Below are 25,859 nucleotides of genomic sequence, written 5' to 3' on the forward strand. Positions count from 1 at the left end.
GTTTTGAGTTCATATAAGTGAGATCCATGGTTCAGTGATCTAGACCACTAGGACGTTGGGCACCACCATGGATGTTTGTGCCCCAAAGATCTCCTTGATATGATATCCTAACCTTTAAATCTGCTGCCCACAGAGAGAATCAAGAAGAGAGAGACCACGATAGTCTACTTAGATAAAAGGCCCAAGTGTTTTTTTTTTTTTTTTTTTGAAGGATAATTAAGATTATCTCAAAAACCATGGAAATGACATCACCGGCTGCCTGGGCAAACAAAATGCTTAGTCCAGCAGACAATGTGCGAATTTCTTAGAACAACAGAAGAAAAAAAATGCCAATGAATAGAAATGTCCCCACCTGGTAACATCCGAATCAACCCCATTGGCCCAAGATTTGTGGCTAGGATATGCCAATATTAGATATTTTGGGGTATGCTCAATCTATGGTGGGCACCAATAGAGCAAAGGTACGTATCACCGAATGGTGTGGCCCACTTGCATAAAATGATAAGTAGAGAATATTGTGCATTCCTCGGGTCAAGGATCATATAATTCCTCCATATAACAGGGGTAACATTTGCCAAAGAGACTAGCTTTTAACAAATAGGCACAGCTTGGAAAAAGAAAAGGTCTAACAATCAGAAATGCAGAAAGGATTTCTTACCGATGTTAGAGGTTCAGAAAATGCTAACATAAGGGCAAAACATGAGCGAACCGGGATCCCTTGCAACTTTTGTGCCACATCAACCAAGGCCACATCTGAATAAAACACAAAGGCAAACATGGTCATGGTGTTAACCTTCAGCGCCTTTCTTAAAATAAATAAATAAATAAAATAAAAAATGAAAAAAGTGTTGGATATGTATGCACTGAAATGCCAGTGGTTCTTATATTGATGGATATTGTTTATCCATAACCACTTAGTTGAATGGAATATTTTTTGCATTTCATCACTAGTTGTGTGTAGAACTCTTGCATTAAATATGTTTCGCAGGTTATAAGGGTTCCTTATGGAATCTCTCTTTTGGATCCATGGGGAAGGAATGACGTGGACATAATAGCACCATGGCTGAGGGAGAGTTATGTCTCCATGGTTCTCAAGTACCCTAAATATCATAACCACTTTACCATGTTTGGGCGATACAGGATTAGTATTTTGGTTATTGTGTGAGTAAAACCAATGACAAGTTGTAATGGACTCCAACATTGGGCATCATGTTGCCATCACTCTTGTCCACATGAGAGCATGAATATTCACTTGTTTGTGAGTACTTGTCTTGGGTTCTATTGGACATTCGCATTGGTGGAAAGCATTGAGTCTCCTAACTAAGAGGCCTATCATGCTCAGACTAAATTGACTTGATCTTGTGCTAGCTTTGACTAATCCTCAAATGAAGGTCATGGAAGGATTTCATTGTCCTAGTGTTGTGGGCCTTAACATACTTTTTTATGTTACATTAGTAGCCGAAATTATACAAATGTCATTGGGTGCACACATTAGAATGTGGTAAAGCCTTATAAGCACCAATGAGGGATCTACTAGTCTTCCAATGACCTAGATGCAGATAGATCTTATAGATTGAACCGTCCATCAAGTGTTTTAAAGCTAGTCAACAATCTCAAATGTTTTCAATGTTTTATAGTAGGTTTTCAATCATTAAATATGATGTTTTAATGGTTAAAGTGTTTGATCAATCTTGGTGGACATCCAACAGTTTTGATCATTTTGTGGTCCATCCCTAATACTTGCATGGGATTATGAGCTAGAGATGGACACCACTGATAATGAAAGGATTCCAGTAAATTTGAGCACATTGATAGGCAAGATTACAGACTTTTGATGATGTTGGGCAATACCAAAGTTTGTAGGAGTGTGAAGCATCATACTAATGCTTTCAAATGAGAACCTTAAACTCTTACTTATAAATAGATTCTATAAGTGCTAATATTCTAAGCACTCATGTATTTGTCAAATTTTGTAGGCAAAATAAAATATGGATCTTCAACACACTTCAGTTCTCTATGACACTTCAAGAGCACGACTTAACATCTCAAGAATAGAAGGTTCGGAATGATTTCAAGTGTAAGATCAAGTGTATGCTAACCTACAAGTAAAAATGATCTTAGAAAAGACCCTAGGATATAGTGCTTGATAATGGCTTTTTAAACTTTAAATTGTGAAAATTTTATATGAAAAAATTGAGGATGTTCGGCCAATCAAACTTAGCTCGGGTCAACCCGAGATCAGCCTACGTCAAGTTTCCGGCAACTTCAATTGTAAAATCAGTTGGAAGTTCGGCCAGCCCGACCCTAGCTCGAGTCAGCCCGAGGGTGACCCAGGTCAAGTATACAGCAATACATTTTTTCATATTTTTGGGAATTTCGGCCAATCAAATTTTTGCTCAGGCCAGCCTAATTTTTGATAAAATCAAATCCCAAGAAATCTGTTAGCCGTTGGAACAGTATCGTGGAATTTTGGCCAACTGAAGGAATTCTTAGGCTAACCGAAGATCCAAATCTTTTTGTTATAAATAGAGACCTTTTTCTCATTATTTTAAACACGAAAAAGTGAGATAATTCTTCCTCAAACAAAGAGAGAAACTCTAGTCCTTTCCAAGCTATTTGTATTGTAACTCTTATTTTGCTTATAATTTATTCAATTCGCTTCTCAAGTAAATTTAAATTCAATTATAGAGTAAGTTATACTCAACTTGAAATTAGAGAATTGAATCTGCAGCTTTTAGGGTTTATTCCTTGTGAAATTATATATCCCTAAAGCCTTTCTAGTTGAGCATACATTGATTCATCATCATCCAAGAAAGAGGATTGTTGCATTGATTGAAGCAACTACAAGACTTCATCAGTATCTTTGCATCGACATTTTATCTTCAAAAAGATAAGTATTTGTTTTCAGAATATTACTTTCATTTTGGGTTTGTTGAGATTGTCCGGAAATCTCATCGGGTTGTGTAGTGGTTACCCTGTGCAAATCACTTGAGGTTTTATTGTGGTAAGCCTGTGAAAATCATAAGAACTGTAAGAGGTTGTTGAGGTGATCCTGTGAAAACATTGAAATTAGGAGAAAGCCAAAATTACGTAGAGTTGTAATTTTAGGAGTGGAGTAAGTGTGTGTTAAACACCAAACCACTATAATTTTTTGTGTATTGCGGTGATTGATTATTTCATTCTTTGCTTTTATTATTTTGAAATATTGGATTCAAGGACGTTGTGACATAAGGTTGTCCTGCCTAAGACTTTAGGTAAAGGTTGTCCTACGACTCAATTGAAATCAAGATTTCAATATCTATTGCTATTGAGAATTTATTTTCCGCGATTGATTGTCATAAATTGGTTTAGTCCTATTCATCCCCCCTGTAGGACATCTGTAGCTCAACTTACAGATTCCATCTCCAAAAGAGCCCAACAGAGGCTTCAAAGTCACCCACCCCCTAATGCTTTTATTTATATATATATATATATATATATATAGAGAGAGAGAGAGAGAGAGAGAGGAATGCTCACCTATGCACCTTACGTGAGCACCCGTGTGCACATTTGCACGCGTGTCATGGTCACAGAATATGAACGGTCCACAAGATGCGGCACCCCTTGAAACCTAACAAGCCCAACTTTCAGCTTAATACAAAACTCCAGTGGGTCATGGCAAAAGGAAACAATTTCCTCCCTCGATTTGCATTTCTCTTTGCTATGGCCCACTAGAGTTTTGGATCAGGCTGAAAATTGGGCCTATAGCGTTTCAAGGGGTGTCACATCACGTGGACCATTCAGATTCTGTGCCCATTACATGTGTGCTCACGTAAGGTGTGAAGGTGATCATTCCTCTCTCTCTCTCTCTCTCTCTCTCTCTCTCTCTCTCTCTCTCTCTCTCTCTCTCTCTCTCTCTCTATATATATATATATATATATAGAGGAACGCTCAGCTACGCACCGGTTCGCACATCATTACGTGCGAACCTTCCTATCAACCGTCGGATAAAGTAGATGGTCTGGATGAAAGCACTCTTAGCACAAGCTTGAAAGAGCGAGTTTCCTTCTCTCGCACGCCTCTTCACCCTATTCTCTAACTCTCCGAAGGATGCAGCAGAAGCATTTTCACATGAAATTCTTCCACTGGGATGCTAGGTGGGTCCCACCAAGATGTTAGTGATAAATCCACGCCGTCCAGACATTTTTAAAAATAATTTTATGGAATGAACCCAAAACTGAGGTAGATCGAAATCTCAAGTGGGCCACACAGTGTTGATTGAACTCTCACCATTAAAAACTTCCTAGGGCTACCAAAATTTTGGATCAAGCTGATATTTGTTTTTTTTCCATCATCCAAGTGTGTATGACCTAATCTACAGGTTGGATATCAAATAAATATCACGGTGGGCCCTAAAAAATATTTAACAGTGAGAATCATTATCACCACTGCTTCCTGTGGTGTGGTCCACTTGAGATTTGGATTTGCCTCAGTTTTGGGATAATGCCCTAAAATGACAAGGAAGAATGGATGGATGGGGTAGATTTCTCAAAAATATTGTGGTGGGCCCCACCTAGGTTTCCAGTGTGCAAAAGGCTTTCGCGGGAAATCCCCATTCAAAAAAATCGCGCTGCGGATTCTCCGCAAAAGCCTTTAGCAAGAAGTTCCTGCGCTGGAAACCTAAGTGGGACCCACCGTGATGTTTTTGAGAAATCCAATCCATCCATCCATTTTATGAGATCATTTTAGGACATGTGTACAAAAACGAGCCGAATCCAATACTCAAGTGGGCCGAAAACGTGAAGATTGAACTTACATAGTTGAAATATTCGTAGGTCACAGAAGTTTTGAATCAGGATAATATTTGTGTTCTCAGCTAATCCTAGTAGGAATGACGTTATAAATGGTATAGATGGCATGTAAACATCACCATCGACCCCAAGGAGGTTTCAACGGTAGGAATTTCCCTGCCCCATTTTCCTTCAGTACGGCTCAATTGAGTACTGTATCCTGCTCACTTTTGGTCTCGAGTCCTAAAATGAGCTCCAAAAACGGATGAACGGGATAGATTTCTTACAAACATCACGGTAAGCCCGCCTAGATTTCCAGCAAACTTTGCAAATTGAGTGCGTCGTTAGGGGACGCGGATTGGATACTGACAGAGGTTGAGTAGCTGACGCGCATTGAATACTGACAGAGGTTGAGTAGCCACACTCACTACTGAAGTGACGTCACCAAGTTTTGTGTGCCCCACATAATGTATGTGTTGTATCCCCACCATCCATACATTTGGAGAGATCATTTTAGAATATGGTCCAAAGAACCAGGTAGATCCAAGACTAGGGTGGACCCCACCATAGAAAACAGTGGTGAGAGTGACGCCCACCGTTGAAACCTTCAAAAGGTCCACCATAATTTTTATTTGAGATCCAATCTGTTCATGTGTTAACACAGACATGAAAGAAGGGAAAACACAAATATTAGCTTGATCGAGAACTTTTGTGGCCATTAGAACTTTTTAATGGAGAGCGTCACACTCCCCATTATTTTCTATGGTGGGGTCTACTAGATCTTTGGATCTGACTCATTCTTCGGATCATGGCCTATATGATCTCTCCAAATGGATGGGCGTTGTAGATACAAAACATACATCATAGTGTGGCCCGTAGAACTTGGTGACGTCACTTCATTAGGGAGTCTGGTTACTCAACCTATCAGTAGCTAATCCGCACCCGTCATTAGGGAGGTGAGGGACGCATATTGCGTCCTACCTCCGCCCATCTCTGGGAACAGGCAGTAGCTTAGAGTGGCCACCGTAATGTTTTCTATGGTCTTATCCACACCCTCCATCCATTTTTTTTCATCATTTTAAGCTATGAGCCCAAAAATGTGGCAAATCCAAGATAAATGTGGGCTACACAGTGGGGATAAACCCTTACCGTTGAAAAATTCATGGGGGCCAAAGAAGTTTTGGATGGAGCTGATATTTGTGTTTTCTCTTCATCCATATCTATGTAAATTTATGAATAGGTTGGATGGCAAATATAAATCACAAAATTTTCAACAATGAGAATTATTATCACCGCTGCTTCCAGTGGTGTGGTCCACTTGAGCCTTATATCTGTCTAAATTTTGGTTCTATGCAATAAAATGATGCTGAAAAATGGATGAACGATGTGGATAAAACCCATACTTCACGGTAGCCACTCAAAGCTCCTGCCCGTTCTGAGTTGGATATGGGCAGGGTACGATGCATTAAGAGTAATCGAGGGTCCTCTATTGGCCCCACTTGAGATTTGGATCTGCCTCAGTTTTGAGATAATGCCATGAAATGATAAGGAAAAATGGATGGACGATGTAGATTTCTCTGTTGGCCCCATTTGAGTACTGGATCCTGTTCGTTTTTGGCCCCACAAAAGTTCTCGATCAAGCTAATATTTATGTTTTCCCATCTTTCATGTCTACGTTAACACATGAACAGATTGGATCTTAAATAAAAATTATGGTGGACCTTTTGAAGTTTTCAACGGTCGGTGTCACTCTCACCACTATTTTCTATGGTGGGGTCCACCCCGGCCTTGGATCTACCTCAGTCTTTGGACCATATCCTAAAATGATCTCTCCAAATGTATGGACGGTGGGGATACAACACATACATCATGTGGGGCGCACAGAACTCGGTGCGGTCACTTCAGTAGCAAGTGTGGCTACTCAACCTCTGTCAGTATCCAATCCGCATCCCCGAATGACACACGCAATTTGCAAAGTTCGCTGGAAATCTAGGTGGGGCTCACCATGATGTTTGTGAGAAATCTATCCCGTTCATCCGTTTTTGGAGCTCATTTTAGGACTTGACACCAAAAGTGAGCAGGATACAGTACTCAATTAAGCCGTACTGAAAGAAAAGGGGGTAGGGAAATTCCTACCGTTGAAACCTCCTTGGGGTCGACGGTGATATTTTCATAACGTCATTCCTACTAGGATTAGCTGAGAACACAAATATTATCCTGATTCAAAACTTCTGTGACCTATGAATATTTCAACTGTGTAAGTTCAATCTTCACGTTTTCGGCCCACTTGAGTATTGGATTCGGCTCGTTTTTGTACGCATGTCCTAAAATGATCTCATAAAACGGATGGACGGATTGGATTTCTCAAAAACATCATGGTGGGTCCCACTTAGGTTTCTAGTGCAGGAACTTCCTGCGAAGGCTTTTGCAGGAAATCCGCAGCGCGATTTTTTCGAATGGGGATTTCCTACGAAAGCCTTTTGTGCACTGGAAACCTAGGTGGGGCCCACCATGATGTTTTTGAGAAATCTACCCCATCCATCCATTTTTCCTTATCATTTCAGGGCATTATCCCAAAACTGAGGCAAATCCAAATCTCAAGTGGACCACACCACAGGAAGCAGCGGTGATAATGATTCTCATCGTTAAATATTTTTTAGGACCCACCGTGATATTTATTTGACATCCAACCTGTAGATTAGGTCATACAGACCTGGATGATGAAAAAAAATATATATATATCAGCTTGATCCAAAATTTTGGTAGCCCCAGGAAGTTTTTAATGGTGAGAGTTCAATCGACACTGTGTCGCCCCCTTGTGATTTTGATCTACCTTAGTTTAGGGTTCATACCATAAAATTATTTTTAAAAATGTATGGACGGCATGGATTTATCACTAACATCTTGGTGGGACCCACCTAGCATCCCAGCGGAAGAATTTCATGTGAAAATGCTTTCGCCGCATCCTTCAGAGAGTTAGAGAATAGGGTGAAGAGGCATGCGAGAGAAGGAAACTCGCTCTTTCAAGCTCGCGCTAAGAGCGCCTTCATCCAAACCGTCTACCTTATCCGATTGTTAATAGGAAGGTTCGCACGTAATGATGTGCAAACCGATGTGTAGCTGAGCGATCCTCTCTCTCTCTCTCTCTCTCTCTCTCTCTCTCTCTCTCTCTCTATATATATATATATATATATATATATATATATAAAAGAAAAGAGCAAAAGAGAGAAATCTTTCATCATCCCTCCCTTCTCTCTCCCATCGCATGTGTGGTCCACCCTTGGACGACTCTCATCCTCCTGTGCCCATAGCCCTATTGTGCGAGCTTGTGGAAGCTCTTAAGGCATCCCTTCTCTAGAAATAAATCAAGGAAAGACCTACATTGAAGGATTGGCATTGAGCTTCTACACACTCAGAGAGAACACAATAATAGGTATGATCTCGGCCATCCGCTTGTATCTTTTGAAAATTTGATATCATCTATATGGGAAGTACGTCCTAATCACCTAGAATTTGATTTTGAAAAAGTTTTATGTGTCTGACTTTCATAAAAGGCTAACAAAAAGTAAATGCTTAACACCAAAGTTTCACACACACACGCACGCACGCACACACACAAAATCCAGCTTGTATTGGATCATGTGCAAGTCAATCCAGCTTGTATTGGATCATGTGCACATGCACACACACAATCCAGCTTGTATTGGATCATGTGCAAGTCAATCCAGCTTGTATTGGATCATGTGCAAGTTGGAAACCAGAGTAGATCACAATCTAATTCCATGTGCATTGGTTTCCAACGGATCACAATCAAACTCCATGTACGTTGTTACACACACACACCAATCTGGCATGCATGTTGGACACCTGGTGGTGCATAAGGTGGCCAACATTAAGAAGATATGTCAGGCTGATCTACTCATGATGTGGCCCAGCCTATACGAAAAGAATGGGCAATTTAAGAAAAGTTGCCAATGGTCCACATTTAACGCACATGTGGCTTTCTTGATGAGCAGACCAGTTATTTTTGTGCACGATCATCTTCAGGATGCAGCCACCTTATGACCTTGTTTCAATAAATTGTATTTTCTTAAAATTTAAAAAACAAAAAGGTATTTTCTTATTCAAGAGTTTGATTGCAAGTGGGAAGCCACTAGGGAAGTTGCAAAGACATGGTTAATAAGAAAAATAAAAAAGTTGTGGAGATTGTTTTGAGAAAAGAAAATTGAAATATGAAAGGGATTTTATCAGAGTTAGAAACTTAGGACATAGGATTTTTGTAGATATACTTTATTTTAATGGAACACAGTTCTATGACTTGGATAGATTAGAGAATTTGCTTATTCCTCTTGGTCGAGAATTCTCTCATTTTTCTTTTTGGTACCCTTTGAGTGTGTAATTCTTCATCTAAATGTGGATCTTCAACTCAAAAGATGAAATTTGCTTCAGTGGTGTCAAAGAAAGTTTCACCCTTCCGTATACAGACAATTGAAGGAATTGACAGAAAATCCATTTGAAGCAAAACATGGAAGGATCATAATTAAATAATATTATGAACTGAAGAGATGTAACTAACCCAAGGGTGGGGGCCGTCCAGTTTGGCCCGTGAATCTTGGAGAAGCTATATTTTTATCTGTCGCCACCACACCATCAAAGTGGCCGAGACTCTGCCCATCCAATCCAATCAATGACCACAAGTTACTACCGTCTAGCCAATCTAATTTCCCAACAGTTACCCCAAACTTGGATTCCACTCCTGAAAAATAATATTAGTTTATCAAGTAATTAAACATAGTTAGAAGCCAATCTCAAATATACTGACGAACAAAGCAACATTCGTTAAATCAATACATACCAGGCTTTGAGCATAGTGCCTTGCATATGGAGTTCATTCCAGGAATGCCCACATATTTCTTACTCGATCCTTCCTACAAGAACAAATATCCCCATGGGTCAATGCCATAAAATGAAAAGGGTGTGCAATTCGTGTATAGAATGCCTACATACATGCATGCAAGTATAAGATATGTTACATGAACAATCTGTTGTTGATTTCATATCCATATCTGAAGAAGAAGAAGAAGTTTAGCACAACAAGTGTATTGTTTGCACACAACACTAACACATAACATATTAACCTGAGAAACATAGATATAGTGCTCCATAGGAGTAGATGGATAACATACACAATTACATATACTTTCATACAATTCCCCTCAGGTTGAAGCATAGATATTGACATGCCCAGCATGGAACACATGAAGAAGGTGATGACGATCAGCTTGGGGCAGGGCACAACTCCCCCTCAAACACAACATAGTGGAATACAATATCTCCGATTGTTGCTTGTCTTTAGATTGAGCTTTCGTTTTCCACTGAATATTCTCTTCAAATAGGTCATCCAATCTCGACAACCATTGAGCCTCCAAACCATCATTCACATGCAAAATCCTCTCAAAGACATGAGTGACACCGCACAATAGGTGAGTGAACTGCATTCACAACAGTTGAGAGGGAGACTACAGCCATAACAGCATGTGAAGACACGCATGCAACACTGAACAACATGTGAATGGACTACACCCATAACTAATAACAAGGGCCTAGTAAAAGAAATGATGAATGAAAAAGGAAAGCTATAGCACTTGCAGAAATCCTCCATAGTCGATCATTACATTAAACAGTTTGTGTGCATAGTACCTCAAAACACAGAAGGAGAACACCAACTACACAATCACATCCAGAACATAAATCTATTATTTCACAACCTCACACATCAAAATATAAAGACACGAAGAAATTTCAACAAAAGGACCCAAAACAATAGTTGTACAACACATTTCTTTTTTTAAAAAAAAAAAAAAAAACAATGAAACTAGCTCCCAAATCTCAATGGAATTTCATGATTCTTGTTTTTGGTGATTGCTAATAATCAACCGTACCTAATCCATGCAAAAAATCTCCACCAAAAACCTCACAAAAAAATAGTATGATAGTAAAAAAGAAATCTTGATCACTTCCCAACTTTTATTCTGCGTGAAACTCCTCCAAAAACTTTTCAAAATCCCAGAAAAATCACCATAAATCTTATACAATCAAGCTCTTCCAGATCCCATATTTTTTTTGCTTCAAATGATGAACTAGCCATACCCTAGCCCCACTATCAAACTGCAATCAAGTCAAAAAACCTGCTCTAATACCAAGTGGTGAGATGAAGGAGAGAAGGGAAAGTAAAAAAAGAAAAAAGAAAAGTTTAGTGCAACATGTAGCGTTTGCACAAACGACTAACACACATACATACACATAAATACATGCATATATGTGCATTTGTGTGTGTTTGTGTGTCTACTCATGGCTCAGTGGTAGACACTGTGTTTCATCTCTGAGGTTATGGGTTCGAGAACCCATGTGGTGTGTGTGTGGGTGTAAGAGTGTGTGTGTGTGTGTGTGTGTGTGTGTGTGTGTGTGTGTGTGTGTGTTCACCTTTCGATATGTTTGTGTGTGTGTGTGTGTATGTGTGCGTATGTAAACTTGAGAGAACCATACATATAGTGCTCTAGAGGAGTACATGGATAACATACACACACAATCACATGCATTTTACTATAGGGAGGAGAAGGAAAATGCGGAGTATAGATAACCCTAAAACAAAATTCTCAGTTATCAAATAAAATACCTGTGATTTACAGACTATATAAACCCGTTTACAAAGGAGAACTGATCACCTAAAATCAATTATAGGTTAACCTAACCTACAACCTTTATTTACAAGAATTTGGGTCCAAAATATATATCATGTTTTCAACAGAAAGACTACGTGGCCTAACACTGAATCAAATAAGGAAACTAACTCTAAAAGCAAATAGGAAAATGGCACAATTAAGAAATAGATTTTAACTGGAAGATTTCTTCAACTAAATTAGAATAAGTTCATACCAAAATTACAATGAATAAAGCAGGAAATGGCAACTGGGTCAGCAAAACTATTTCTTGGTATTTTGAGTCCTAAAATAACATCATGTGGGCCGAATCAGTGTCAAAACCAGCAAAGCAGGTTTCCAACAATTTAGAGTACTAGATCTTCCAAACAAGGATTTGTCCAAAATGGACACTCGAACTCAAACCCTGCTGAAGTTAGGGCCAGCTTGGGTACATCAAGGATGAATAGTAAGTGAACACAAGTGAGTTAGCTGGTAATCACCTTGCACATGTGACAACTCGACGCAAGTAAGAAAGATCCAAGGCTCCAAGTTAGCAATAAAAACCATAAAGAAGTTGCAGATGCTCACAGGAGGTTGCAAGTTCTTGAAGAGGGAGACTTACTGATGGTTTATATTTGTAGAGAGCATTCCCTGCAAGAACATATCATGAGCATGGAAGATTGGCCGTTGTCGTATTTTGAGAAAACTGGGTGATAATGCCTATTTAATGGATGATCTACAAATTTCTCCAGTTTTCAATATAGCAGACTTGTATGCATATTATGGAGATGATATTCCATAACAAGCTGAAAAACAAGGCAAGTTGCAATGACAGATCCCATAGAAGCCGAAACAGAAGATCAAGTTCGTAGTTGATGTCAAGGCCATGAGAAAGAGGTAAGGTGCACATCAGGCAATCAGCGTTATTTGACGCACAGGAAATGACAACCATTGACTGACTGCACGTGGATCAATGAAGCCGAATTCCATCACCTCGACAATGATTTGCATTGCAGGTTTTAGGAGTTGAACTTACCTTCACGGACCTGCATGCCCTTTTTTAGACGTTAGATTTGAGTTTGCACAGTTGGATCACTCAGATCTAAAATTTTAGATCTGATTAATGATCTAGATCTAGTGGTCATCAAACTTGGCTGTTAATGATAGTGCCATGGATGGATTCATGATGAGAACAGATTCGCAGTAGTATGCTTTGATTATGATCCGGACAACAGATGTCTTGGTTTTGGAGGTGGACACGGCCCACTTATGAAGTGCATGTGGATCCCCATATGTGCGTGCATGAATTAGTGCAGGATGCATTGTAGATTGTTGAGAACTTGGGTTATTGTTTATTGCTTATTACGTGGTTATGTCTTAGGGTTAGGGGTCATTGTGTAACATGGATTCCGGGCAGTTAGGAATTGGAATCCAAGATTTTCAATCGAAATCATGTTTGGCACCCCCCAAATCCTGGATTTCAAATCCAACTTTGGATTGAAATCCCCAAAAGCCCCCCTTCTAAAATCCAAGAGAAAAGGTGGGGTTAAAAATCCTAGACTTCCTATCTTCTTCAACTGTCATAATTGCTCTCTCCTAGTTTCTTTTAAGGTCCCCCTAAGTCAAAATCCAGGCTGACAAACATAATTTCTAGATTCCACGAGATCGAAAATCCCAGCTACCAAACACAACTGGAAGAATGCAAAATCCAGATGTGAAAATCCAAGATTTGGATACTTTGGTCAGAATCCAAATATATGATGCCAAACAACCCCTTCGGATTAATAAGGGCCTTTTAATTTCTTTTGGAGGTTTTCTCTTGGAAGGTCTTTCTATAAGGGCTTTTGGGGTTCAATCTATTAGTGTTTTTCCTTTCATTTTTGCAAGCTTGTTGAGACTTTGGAGCTCCAAGCATTAATCATTTCTTATTCATCAACTGTTGGTCAGCATATTATTCTTGAAACTTCAAACTAGTTCTCCAGTAAGTGGTGTTTCGGTTCTTCCTAGTCATTCTCTTCATGGATACATGCTTGACGCCGTTATTATTTCTTCATGTTCATGATGACGATGATGTGGTCTGATATGGTCTATTGTAATTATTGCTGTCCAAGTTAATATGGACATCCCCTTTGGTGATCGAGACTTCATAAAAATGGGTGTTTGATATCGGATCTAGATCGGATCTGTTTCAATTGCTACCCATATGCTGATTTTAATAATTTTATGGCCGGATCTGTCCAAATATATTAATTGTGGACTAATATTCATTATCGACGGTTGGGTCACATCAGAAATTGATGTTGATGTTGAAGTTGATCGTGATGATTCAAGAGATGCACGTGATCATGGAGGTGGTGTCTGTATATATGACATGAAACAGGGTTGACTGTTGTGAGTCTTGTAACTGGATAAAGCAACTAGCTCAAGAAAGAAACTAATTGCAAATGAAACCCGACGCACCAGATTGTGTGCTCAAATCAAACACAAGCATGGGAAGATCCACATGTAGCAAGTAAGAAGAAGAAGCAAAGACCGAGAGTAAGCTCAACAGCCCGCTAGTCTTTACACTAGAGACCACGCCACTCCCTCCCAATGCTCATACCATAGAGAAACAAGAAACTTTGCTCAAAGAAAAATATCATTCATATGGCTTGTGCCTTATTTATAAGGAGAGGCTTATAATCACCTGGCACAATCTAAAGGATCTAAAAACATAATTCCTTACTGGCAAAGATCTCCATCATAACCTAGATTTCTAAAATAAGAAACAGGAAATCTTAATAGTATATATTTCCTAATAAGGAGACAATAAAAAAGGAAACTAGAATCAATTAAAAAAAAGTTTGCCATTTTCCTATGCACACATGTAGAGTGTGGACGTGTGGGATGGAATGCAATTGCATCACTAGAACAACTAAGAGGATGTTAGATAAGTACCAGTTCTACAAACACGCCCATGGGATTGAGTTGCCAACTGGGCATGTAGGATGGGCATGTGATGCAATTGCATATATCATATCCTACTTATGGACATGGGCATGTAGGATCCAATGCTTATGGGACTTGCGAATATATGAGCCTATCTCGAGACCAGCGACATCAGTATCAGAAGCACGGGTCAGGCCCAGTCTATGGTACCTGTACTGAGAGCAGGTTCACCAGCAGCAATAAGAGTATGGAGCAGGATCTCGATCTCAATCTCAATCTCAAGGCAGAGACAGAAGCAAAAGTGGCTACATTTATATGATTTTAGTTACGGACAGGGACGATAGCATCTTTATCCATATCACAGCGATAGAGACAGAAATAGGAATGAGTTTCAGCAAGCACACAACTCCTTCCAGTCTTGATTTACACTGTTGTCAGTTGGAGAATAGAACACCATAGGCATAAACTATATAGTTACATCGTACCATACATGTTCAACAAAGTTGTTTAAATTTTTTACTTATGTTAGCCTAAGTTGTCTACATTTTGCATGCTTCCATTTCCATCTGTTTACTAGTTTATTGATCAATTATAACGAAAATAGGTTTAAATTTATCAATGATTTCACATAGGTATCTAACTACAAATATCTCTATGCATGTTAAATTTGTGCTGATGCAGGTTTATATTTTTGTAGTTTTCTGATATATTGATTTTTTTTTCTAAATTTCCTTTTTTAATTTTTCTAATATTTTGTATTGTTTTTGTGACACATCCGATATAGGACAAGTCATATCAGTATCAGGGATACAACTCATACCTATACTAGAACAAGTCACGCTCCAAAGCTGATACCTAGAACCATGTCCTGAAGTGTGTCACCATTACATCTCAAATAAAAATCAGTGATGGTTGAGAAGAACATAGCCGTAATAAACATCCATACCATGAAAAAGAACAACAAGGCATGTTATCAATTTGGTTGAATTATTAACTGTTTCCAAATCAACGAATTTGGTGCTGATTTGATCAAAAGACCCGAAATTCTCCTTCCACTCAGCAACAAGACCTCTTGCTTCCCATGCACTAACAAGACTCCTCACTTCCTCGCTGTCCACGGTGAAAAATGGAGCACCATGGTCGAACAGCAGCTCCTTTCCATCGTCAGTAGTTTCTCTATGTACAAACATAACTAGTCATCAATAAATAAAATAAAACAAATATTCATGATTTTAAAAAAAAAAAAATAAAATAAAAAATAAAAAATAAAAAATAAAAGATAAAGACCAATGAACAATGGAAATTTAAGATTGGTTAAAATGTCATTGGTAAAACTTGTACAAATGAGGAATTATAGGATACGTGAACTGAGGACCATGAAAAGGTTCCCAATTATGAGTGAGGCTGGTAAACTAGACTACCTGTCTATTGCTTCCCGCTGCAAAAAAATGTTTCTGATTACCGAATCATGGGAACCAATCATCACAATTGAAAACCTAAGTGTTCCATGAAAAGCTTGGTTGCTTATCCTATAAATACTCTGTTAAAATTCCCATTTATTCTTTTAAAGAAAAAAAATCTGAAAACTACAAAACCAGATCTGTTGGGATTTTATAATGCTTAGGTGATTTGGTTACAAATTGTTATCTCAGATTTACTGATGTGGACATCAGTGGTGCACCCTTTAGAGTGTACCAGAAGAGGAGGCGTCACCAACAGAGTACCGGAGCAGATGAGTTAATGCGGATGGACGCTGGGTCCATCAGACCCATTTTCTGACGCACTACATCTACAGGAGCGGCATGACCGCACCCTAACCACAGGCCCATGGGTCGGATTTCACACCCTGTCGCACGAGTGTTTTAGTTTATACATTTTTTGTTCTTTTTCCTTGTTTCAGGGGCTTTATTGCATTTTTCGTTATTTTTTCGTCTTTTTGTTATTTTTCTTGCTTTCAGGAGCTTAAGTGCACTTTTACTTTTTTCATGGCTTATATATATACATTATGATAAACCATATTTTAATTATTATTGAATGAACAGAAATTCGTATCTTTTCTTCCTCTTTTATCAAGAGATTAGGGTTTCAGAATTGGCCCTTAGGTGTTGAGGATTCCACCATGACTTTAGGCTTCCTACTTCCCAGATCTTCAAGGTGTAGGAAAATGTGAGAAATCTGTCTTCCTTTCTTTTGATGACAAAGGACCCGTAGTTTCTTCATCTCGAACCCTCCCTTCTTCATCCCTTTCGTCCTTTTAGACATTCCCTTTTGAGTTAAATGGAAAAGAGGGATGGCTAATTGGTAGAATCAGATCCGAACTTGACAGTGAACTGACTTATGCTAAATCTTGATATCCTCATATCCCTAGGTCCTCCCCTTTTACTCTTTATGTGATTTTATACTAAAGGGCATGATCCTGATGGAATGATCTCTTTTCTACGTTGAGATCTGCCTAATCCCTTTGATTAAAACAGTTGGTTGATTAATTTATTTACTTGAATCTCATCATCTTGATTATACATGCATCTAAGGTTAGGCCATCACATGTCCCTGCATCATTTACCAATTAGAGTAAGAAGGATAATGGGTTTCCTTTTATGTTGGGATAGCTAGTTTGAATGTGAATTTCAATAAAAGAGATTAGTGAGCTAGTTTGAATTCGAATTTTAAATAGAATGGGAATTGAGTTAGGGGGTTACTTGTTATGTTGGATTGATTATCTTTAAAAGAGGTGTGAGATACATGAAGAGAAATGATCTAGTGGACTAAGTGTGTTCTAAGCTTACAATGCACAGAGCATCAAAACCATAGGATTATATCTATTGGTTGCTAAAAAATCAACTTAAGAAAGTGGGATATTTAATCTCTCTCGCGCTCTCTCCCTCCAACCATCATGCGGACAACCACTTGAATTTGGATGTTTTTGGAGGGTTATTTGTTATGGGTAAAATGAGGCTAAAACAAATGTATGGGACAAATGAGCTAAGCAGCCAGACTCGATGGCTATGGATTGCTTGAGGGCCAAAAAATCACCCCAACCTTTTGTGCCTACCAATGACTTTGGAGGTTGGTCTTGTTCGCCGACCTCAAGAGATAACCTCAGTCTCAAATACCGACCTCGGCTTCGGGCACCAACCTCGGCCTCGGATACCGACCTCGACCTCGGGCACCAACCTCAACCTCAAATACTGACCTCGGCCTCAGGTACCAACCTCGACCTCGGATATCGACCACCAGCTCGGAATAGAAATACCCTTACAATATATAAAGATAAGATTACCCTCCGAGATCTTCGCCGAGGATCATGTCAATCAAGGATATTCTTGGAGTTAGAGTCCGACTCCCATACGGGCCCCTCAAATCAACTCAAATACGTAGATCACCTAGAAAGCCTATAAATATATCTACTGCCATGGGTAAAGGCACGCAACAAATATCTCAATTCCTCCACTCCTTCTGCAAACCTACCCTGAATTAGGCATTGGAGGGTCCTCAGCCTTAACCAGCACCCCCAGTGCATTCTCTTGTATCTCAATTAATGACAGGTACTCAGTGGCTTGCAAGAAGTGAGGCAAGATCAACCAGATTTTTGCATCAACAGTTTGGCTCCATCTGCGGAAACGACATCAAAACCGTTTCCATCTCACCAAGGTTCCGTAATGGCGAAAGGAAGAAAGAAGACCTTGGCAGCCATCGCCACGACAACTCCCACACCAGTCGTTTACATGACAGTCGAGCAGTCTGCAGATCTCCAAGGTCCACCTTCACAACACGATGCTGACTCTGCTCTTCCAGCACCTGTTCATCGATCCCGAAATCGAGGTGGCCGGCTGGTCTCTCAAGAGAATCAGGTCGAAGCCTTAACCAGCAATATGAACCGATTAATCCAAATACTGGAAAGGCAGAACCCGCCTCCCTACCACGGACCAGAGGCAGGCGCACCTACCGAGCGATCTCAACCTCTGCAAACTCATAACTCGCGTGAGATCAAGCAATATCCAAAATAGCCAATCCCCGCACCAGACAAGCAACCTGAAGAATCACCTTCGAAACATCATACCAACCCCATTTCAGCGGTGGCCTCGGGTAGGCCCCGCAATAAAGCTGATTGACTCATCTCCCTAAAGAATTAAGTCAAGGCCCTGACCGGAAACGTGAATCGAATAATGCGCATATTAAAACGACAACAGGCCCTCCTCGACCAGGGTGCGACATCGGGAGCAGCTTTTGCCCAATATCGACCTCTACAACTACCTCACGACTCGTATGTGGTGAGGGATTGACTAGCATGAAGCAAGTGCATCCCCCCGCAAACCATGGAAACAACTGAGCTCACCTAGTCCGATTTATGAAACACCCTGGAGAAAAAGAGACGCAGAAAGGCTCCCAAGGCCACAACAGAAAGTGAAGTCAAGTGGGAAGCCGAGCTCAAAGAAATTTGAGGACAGCTCGGCGACATTTAACAGGCATGTCGAGCCCGGGGTTCATCCTACATGGAGTTCATGCTTGAGGAAGCCGAACCACCCTTCACCGACGACATCATTGGGGGCTCAGCTCCCGTCCAAGTTCCGATTGCCCCAGATCACTCCCTACTCTAGATCTGGAGACCTAGTCAAGCACATCGAGTCCTTCAGAGCCTAAATGGAGCTTCATGGCTCGTCGGGCCCCGTGATGTGCCGAGCATTCTCCCTAACCTTATTAGGGACGGCGCAGAAATGGTACAGACACTTGAAGCTGAAATCCATCAGTTCTTTCACTCAACTCAACAAGGCTTTCATCACTCAGTTCATCGGTGGGAAAGACGAGATAGCCATCAACCCACCTTACAATCACTAAGAGGGAGGACGAGCTGCTAAAAGACTACATCATCCATTTCAACGCTGAAGTCGTCCAGGTCGACGATTATTCCGACTAGATAGCTTTGGCCGCCATGGTAGCCAGCCTTGAACAAGGAAAATTCCTCTTCTCTGTGGGTAAGAACCCCCCAAATATCCTTATCGACCTACTTAACCGAGCTCAAAAATATTCCAATGCCGAGGAATTGTTTAGTTTACGAAAAGTAACTCAAGGAGAAAACAACTCAGCTAAGGATAGGAAGCGAAAGGAAGAAGGAGAGCCCTCTGCCACTAACGCCAAAAGAAAGAAAGAGGACGACCAACCGAGACCAGCGTACCAACCGACATCCGGAAAGTTGCTTCCATCGGTACACTCCCTTGAACACCAAGCCGGATCAGGTACTTGAGGAAGCTGGGTTGAGCAAAGAAACCTGACGACCAAGTTGAACCAATCAACCAAGCTCGGTAATAAGGCTCGTTGGCCAACCCCGACCTACTCGATAAGGGCGACCTCCCTTCTCAAAGGGAAAAATGTGCTCGGGACACTACTGTTATTTTACTATCTACTATGCTCATGCATTCGACAATAAAAGAACTTCCCCAGGTCAAGAGAACTAGAGAAGATAATTTCTTTTAATGATTTCTCAACTATCTGTACTACATGACTGACTACGAGGACTTCCCGCAATGAAAGGGAAGAAAGTCATCCACTAAGTTTTACAATGAAAGAACCTCCCCAGGTCAAGGAGGAGAATTTCTTTTAAAATTCAACTATCTAGCATATGCGATCAAATACGAGGGCTTCCCTTAGTGCAAGGGAAGAAAGTTATGCACTGTGAATTCTACTATGAAAGAACTTTCCCAGGTCAGGGGGGAGAATTTCTTTCAACTCCCGACTATCTGAGTTGTACGATCGACCAAAAGGACTTCCCTCAATTTAAGGGAAGAAAGTGTAGTGTTTTTCAAAAAAACAAATAAATAAATAAATTTCAAAAATAAGAGTTTATTTTAATAAGTAAATAAATATATTGATAATTAAAACTTTCTATAAACAGAGTGTGTAATCAGATAGTAAGAGAAGGGGTTTTTGCTTCTGCAACCAGGGTTCAAATCTCCTCCTCGCACCGTCCGCGCTCGCGCGGTGTGGGTTGTGGGGCTGTTTGGGTGCTTTTTGGCGTTTTATTAGGAGCACTTAACACTTCGCCTTAGTCTTTTTTGAACTGGTTCAAATCTTTTTGAGCCACAATGCAATTTGAATTGAACTAGGATCTATCATGAAGTATTTTAACCTTAAGATGATTAGAACATGTGGCTACAGTTTTATACTATTGGATAATTGTTTCTATCTGAAAGGGTACAGAAATAACTATCATAGTACAAATAGTCATGTCCATTCATGAAAGACAATTGTTTGTTGTGAATGGGCATGGATTTCTTAAAGAGGCACATTAGCATCTCTTCAGGAAGAACTCCATGACCCTTCAATTACTATAAATCCTGGATATTATAATCCAGAAGATATACTCTTCATTCTTAAGATAATATCATCTTCTATGTAAGTACTCTCGATCTGACCTCTTGCTAAGTTTTTTCTCAATGTCGTAAAGGCATATCGACGTCAAATCCAGAGATTTGTTCAACACTTAAATGTGCAAATTTTCGTGTTGAAATTTGAATTGAGAGTTTATTGTATCCTGAAGACAATTTGCAGATTTCATACGTTTGCACTTGCTGAAACTACTAGAAAAAGGGCAGCAAATATGTCTTGAGATATTGACTATTCAAGTCAAGCCTTGAACTTGATAGATCTGATCGTCTCATTATCTTTTTCCTCTATCCTCTGTTGTGTACAAGATTCTTTTATTTCTAACAGAAAGTCTTTACTGCTCAACCTACTACAACATCTACTATTTGACAATGGACCTATTGATTCTACCGTGCACGACTACCACACATAAAGGCAACAAAATCGAGGAATACACATGGAACGAGTTGACCTTCTCATACATCTCATACATTAGTTCAAAAGTTACTTCTCGAGCTCATAAAGTATGAAGCTCGGAAGTAGAGAGCTATTGTTATGGGTAAAATGAAGCTAAAACAAATGTATGAGACAGATGAGCCGAGCAGCCAGACTTGATGACTATGGATTACTTGAGGGCCGAAAAATCACTCCGACCTTTTGTGCCGACCAATGACTTTGGAGGTCGGTCTTGTTCACCGACATCAAGAGATAACCTCGACCTCGGAAACCGACCTCAGCTTCGAGCACCAACCTTGGACTTTAATACCGACCTCGGCCTCGGGCACCAACCTCGACCTCGGATACCAACCTTGGCCTCAAGTACCAACCTCGACCTCGGATATCGACCACCAGCTCGGAATAGAAATACACTTACAATATCTAAAAATAAGATTACCTTCCTAGATCTTTGTCGAGGATCATGCAGATCGAGGATATTCTTGGAGTTAGAGTCCGACTCCAATACGGGCCCCTCAAATCAACTCAGATACACAGATCACCTACAAATACTATAAATACATCCGTTGCCATGGGTAAAGACACATAACAAATATCTCAATTCTTCTACTCATTCTGCAGGCCTATCCTAAATTAGGCATCGGCGGTTCCCTAGCCCTAACCGGCGCCCCCAGTGCATTCTCTTGTATCTCAATTAATTACAGGTACTCAGTGGCTCGCAGGAGGTGAGGCAAGATCAACCAGATTTCTGCATCAACATTATTCATTGTTTTCCAATGTGGCCCACCTAATCATTTTATAGGCCTACTTTTTAGCCACCCCATCATCATGGTGGGGGATCACGTAATGCACAAGTTGGATGGCATATCACAACATGGTAGGGCCCACCACAAAACACAATGGACGATCATAAAAAATAAAAAATAAAAACCCTCCAAATTCATGTGGTGGGTGGATTGGCCTGGATTTTAAGGCATCCAACTTTCATGGTGGGATGACCTTGATGGACATCATGGATGTCATACACAGAACATGATGAGGCCCACAGAATATAGTTGTCTTACCAATTGTGTAAACAAATGTTGGAGAAGATCCCAATCCAAAGTCATTTCCTCTACAAGTCCTTGTAGAATAAGCATATTGTACGAGTGCTATGCGCGGGGCCCATCTAGATGTGTGTATGACATCCTCCTTGTCCATAGGTTCGCACCACCATTAAAGTTGGATGCTTGAAATTTAGGCTAATACAACCACCATATGGACCGCCATATGAAATTGGAAGTTTTTTATGGTTATCCATTTTTATTTTTATTTTTTTGGGGGACCACCTTGTTGTGTATATGCCATCCAACCCGTGCATTATGTGATCCCCATCTAGATGATGGGGTGCCCCCAAAAATCAGGTCTAGATAATAATTAGGCAGGCCACGTCATAGAAAATAGTGGACAACCTTCCAAAAACCTACAAATTCAATTGATCGCCCATACGACATTTGGATCAGCCTGATTTTTGGGCGTATAACATTCACGGTGGGGTGATCTTGTTGAACAAGTTAGATGCCATGCACCAGAACTATGGGCTCCATGCGTAGCTATTGGTGATTTGTCAAAAGACATGGAGTCTAAAACTTTGAAAATTCCAAATTTTAGAAACCCTAGATCACCATTAAGATACTATCAAGTTCTAAAATAAACACAACCGATGGTTAGGATCTTCCTTCATATTTGTGCTGTGCAATCGCCACGATAGGCTAATGTCGATCTTCCAACGTAACAAGTCTCTCCCCAATCTATCCCCAAAAAAAAAGTAGAGCAGAGAGCTGCTAGCACGCCCAAGGTAGGGCTAGGTGTGAGCTCTTGAAAACCACCCACATGATGAGCCCAACACATGTGGACATGTGATGGAGGGAAGTAGAGATGATTCTCTCTTCTTCTTCTCTCCTCTTTGCTTCATTTGCTATTCTCTCTCATGCACCAAATGTTCCTAAGGGGATGGGGACGTCTAGAGTTGTACACAAGTCAAACCGAGTCGAGCTCGGCCACTTGCTAACCCTAGCTCGAACTCAGCTTAACTCGATCCTTGAGCCTGACTGGCCAGCTCGGCTCGATTCGGTCAACAGCTAGGGCCAGTTCAAGTCGAGTTCACCTGTGCAACATTTTCACAAACACATGGACTGCACCTTCAAAATCTCACTGTATGTAAAACAGTAGCTGTGGTTTTACAGGTATTTCATCAAACACCTTGTAAGCAACATAAAAATCAAGAAAAAAAGAGTATTTGTTTCATATACATACATTCCTTGCCACCAACCACACTTGGTTGAGTCATTTCATCAAACACTTGGTGAGCAACATCAATATCAAAGTAACCGAGTCACCGAACTAGTTCGATCCAAGTTCGATTCGACTTGGGTTCAATCCGAGTCGAGTCAAGCTCAGGCAAGCTCAAACTCGGTTCAAATTTTTTTTTAGCTCAAAAAATCAGCTCGACTCGGCTCGAACTCAGTTTCGAACCAAGTCAAATCAACCTTTTTCAAGTCAAGTCAAGCGAGCTAACTCGGTTCATGTACAACCCTAGGGACGTCCAAGGCTCTCTCTTGCCCTATTCCCCTTGGCATCTATTTATAAGGAGTCAAGGTTTCCAGGTTTACTAGGAAATACTAGTAATGGAGGACCTCACCCGTACAAACTTTGGTACATGCCCTACGCCATCAAAAAGTTTGTATACCTACCTTATCCATGCACACAAATTGACCCAATCCATCCATTGTCCAGTGACATCCACTCTTGATCAAAATCCCATGCCGGCCTAAAAGGTGGACCATAAGATCTCAAGCACTGGATATCCACCGAGCATGATAAAATCATTTTTAATGATTAAAAACTTTTGATTAAACACTTCAAACCTTTCAAGTATTGGACCAAACTACAAAATCACTTGGAAAACAGTTCGATGACTCAAATCGAACCTACAAATAAGTTCCTTGAGGTAATTAGTGGATCCCTTGTTAGAAGTTGGAACATATGGACTGCGACCACATTCTTGATGCATGTACCCAACCACTTTCGTATGTTAGCCACTAATGTAACCCAACAAGAATGAATGAAAGCGCACAACACCAGGACCTCGTACTCCCTATGTCCTTAGGTCTAAGATCTAGTTAAAGCTAGTGCATGATTAAGTCAATCCAATCCGAGCAAGATCGGTCTCCCTGACTAGAGACTTGATAAAATCCTCCAATGCAAGTCCTCAACTAGGCCTAAACACAAAAACATACATTCTGCGAACACTTAGAAACCTATGTGGGGTAGGGCCATGGCATGGTTATCCCAATGGTGGAGACCTTCTATTCCGACACGCCGTTGGTTCCCTCACATAAGATGATCAATTAACCTTTAATGGATTAACTAATCCCACTACTATTATCATGAAATTTATGGTACTAAGATCCGTGAAACACAACTCTCCCTTGGCCAGTTATCGTTCACTCCAAACTCACCTTCCCCTAGGACAATCGGAAGAAACCTTCCCTTTAACCCATAAAATTACAGATAGTTAAGGTTTCCCACACATTTAATTATGGCATCCATGGTAAGACCAAACACTTGCAAGTTGCAATCATCTATGTACATAATCATAACAATAAGTATTGGCTTTCCAAGGCACACGATACCAACAACAACACTTGTCGAAAAAACCTATTCTACGAGGATGTCAAGAGGAACCACTCTAGCGTACCACGTGCTAGGTACATATTGGGGTTATGTGTGCAAACCAAGAGAAGCATGTGTGGAACTCTAATGACATCCGCCCCGTGCATCAGATGCGCGGCCTCATGTTAACCATTGAACCCAAAATTCATGATAAACCAAAACTCAGGTAGGCCACAAAATGGGAAACAATTGGGATGGAAAGCCCACCATTAGTTTTGTGAAGGGCCGACCTTGGTGTTTATATGCCATCCAATCCATTCATCCAATGTGCCTCATGATAAAAAAAAGTACCATACCACGTAAATTTAGAGTTTTCATAGGGTCACCCATCTGAGTGTTGAATCAACTTGATTTTTAGATCAATGCCAAAGGGTGGTGTATTGTGTACCTGATGGAGGGTGTGGATTCCATGCACATTAAGTAGTTTCCCCAACTTTAGAGAAAGTAACCCTAGTCAGAACCTAGCGCCAAGCACACAAGCGTTTTCCTTTGGAAAGGACTGTTAGCCTGACTACATAGTCATTCGAGGGTGCCTACAACTAATAAGCACCATGTGGAAGAATGTGCATCAAATCCACACCGTCCATTAAGTTCACCATCACATTTTCACCATGGATGAAAAAAATCAGCCTAATCTAAGACTTATGTAAACCATAGCATAGGAGCAATATAAAATCATGCTTAAAAACTCTAAATTCATGTTATGTGGCCCATATGAGTCTTGAATGTCTTGATTTTTTGCAATCCATTCATCCTGGTGTGGCACATCAGATGAGTGGATTGGATTGCATATCCACACCACAATGGACCCCACACACAAATTAGACAAATTTAGTGGTGGAACTTCCTATCTCAACTCCTCCCCATGGTGTAGCCCACCTGAGTTCTGAATCAGCCTGATTTTTTGGCCCCGGTCCAAACACATGGTGAC

At 40.4% G+C, this 25,859-nt stretch overlaps 1 protein-coding gene across 7 annotated transcripts in view; it reads right to left on the reverse strand.

The window, feature by feature from the left end:
* LOC131245066 (uncharacterized) overlaps positions 1–25,859 on the reverse strand; it is a 39,148-nt gene that overhangs the window by 11,806 nt on the left and 1,483 nt on the right. For 5 of the 7 annotated variants that reach the window (XR_009170765.1, XM_058244255.1, XM_058244294.1 and 2 more), the window contains 4 exons: positions 15,394–15,590; positions 9,625–9,697; positions 9,346–9,525; positions 659–753 (listed from right to left, as the gene is read on the reverse strand). Coding sequence is in view for 6 of the 7 variants with exons in the window: in XM_058244255.1 (XP_058100238.1) it covers positions 659–753; positions 9,346–9,525; positions 9,625–9,697; positions 15,394–15,590 (545 nt within the window). In the remaining variant the exon portion in view is untranslated. The remainder of the gene's footprint in view (positions 1–658; positions 754–9,345; positions 9,526–9,624; positions 9,698–15,393; positions 15,591–25,859) is intronic. The other 2 variants (XM_058244268.1, XM_058244285.1) reach the window with 1 other exon arrangement.

This window comes from Magnolia sinica, chromosome 1 (genome assembly GCF_029962835.1).
Source record: "Magnolia sinica isolate HGM2019 chromosome 1, MsV1, whole genome shotgun sequence".
NCBI lineage: Eukaryota > Viridiplantae > Streptophyta > Magnoliopsida > Magnoliales > Magnoliaceae > Magnolia > Magnolia sinica.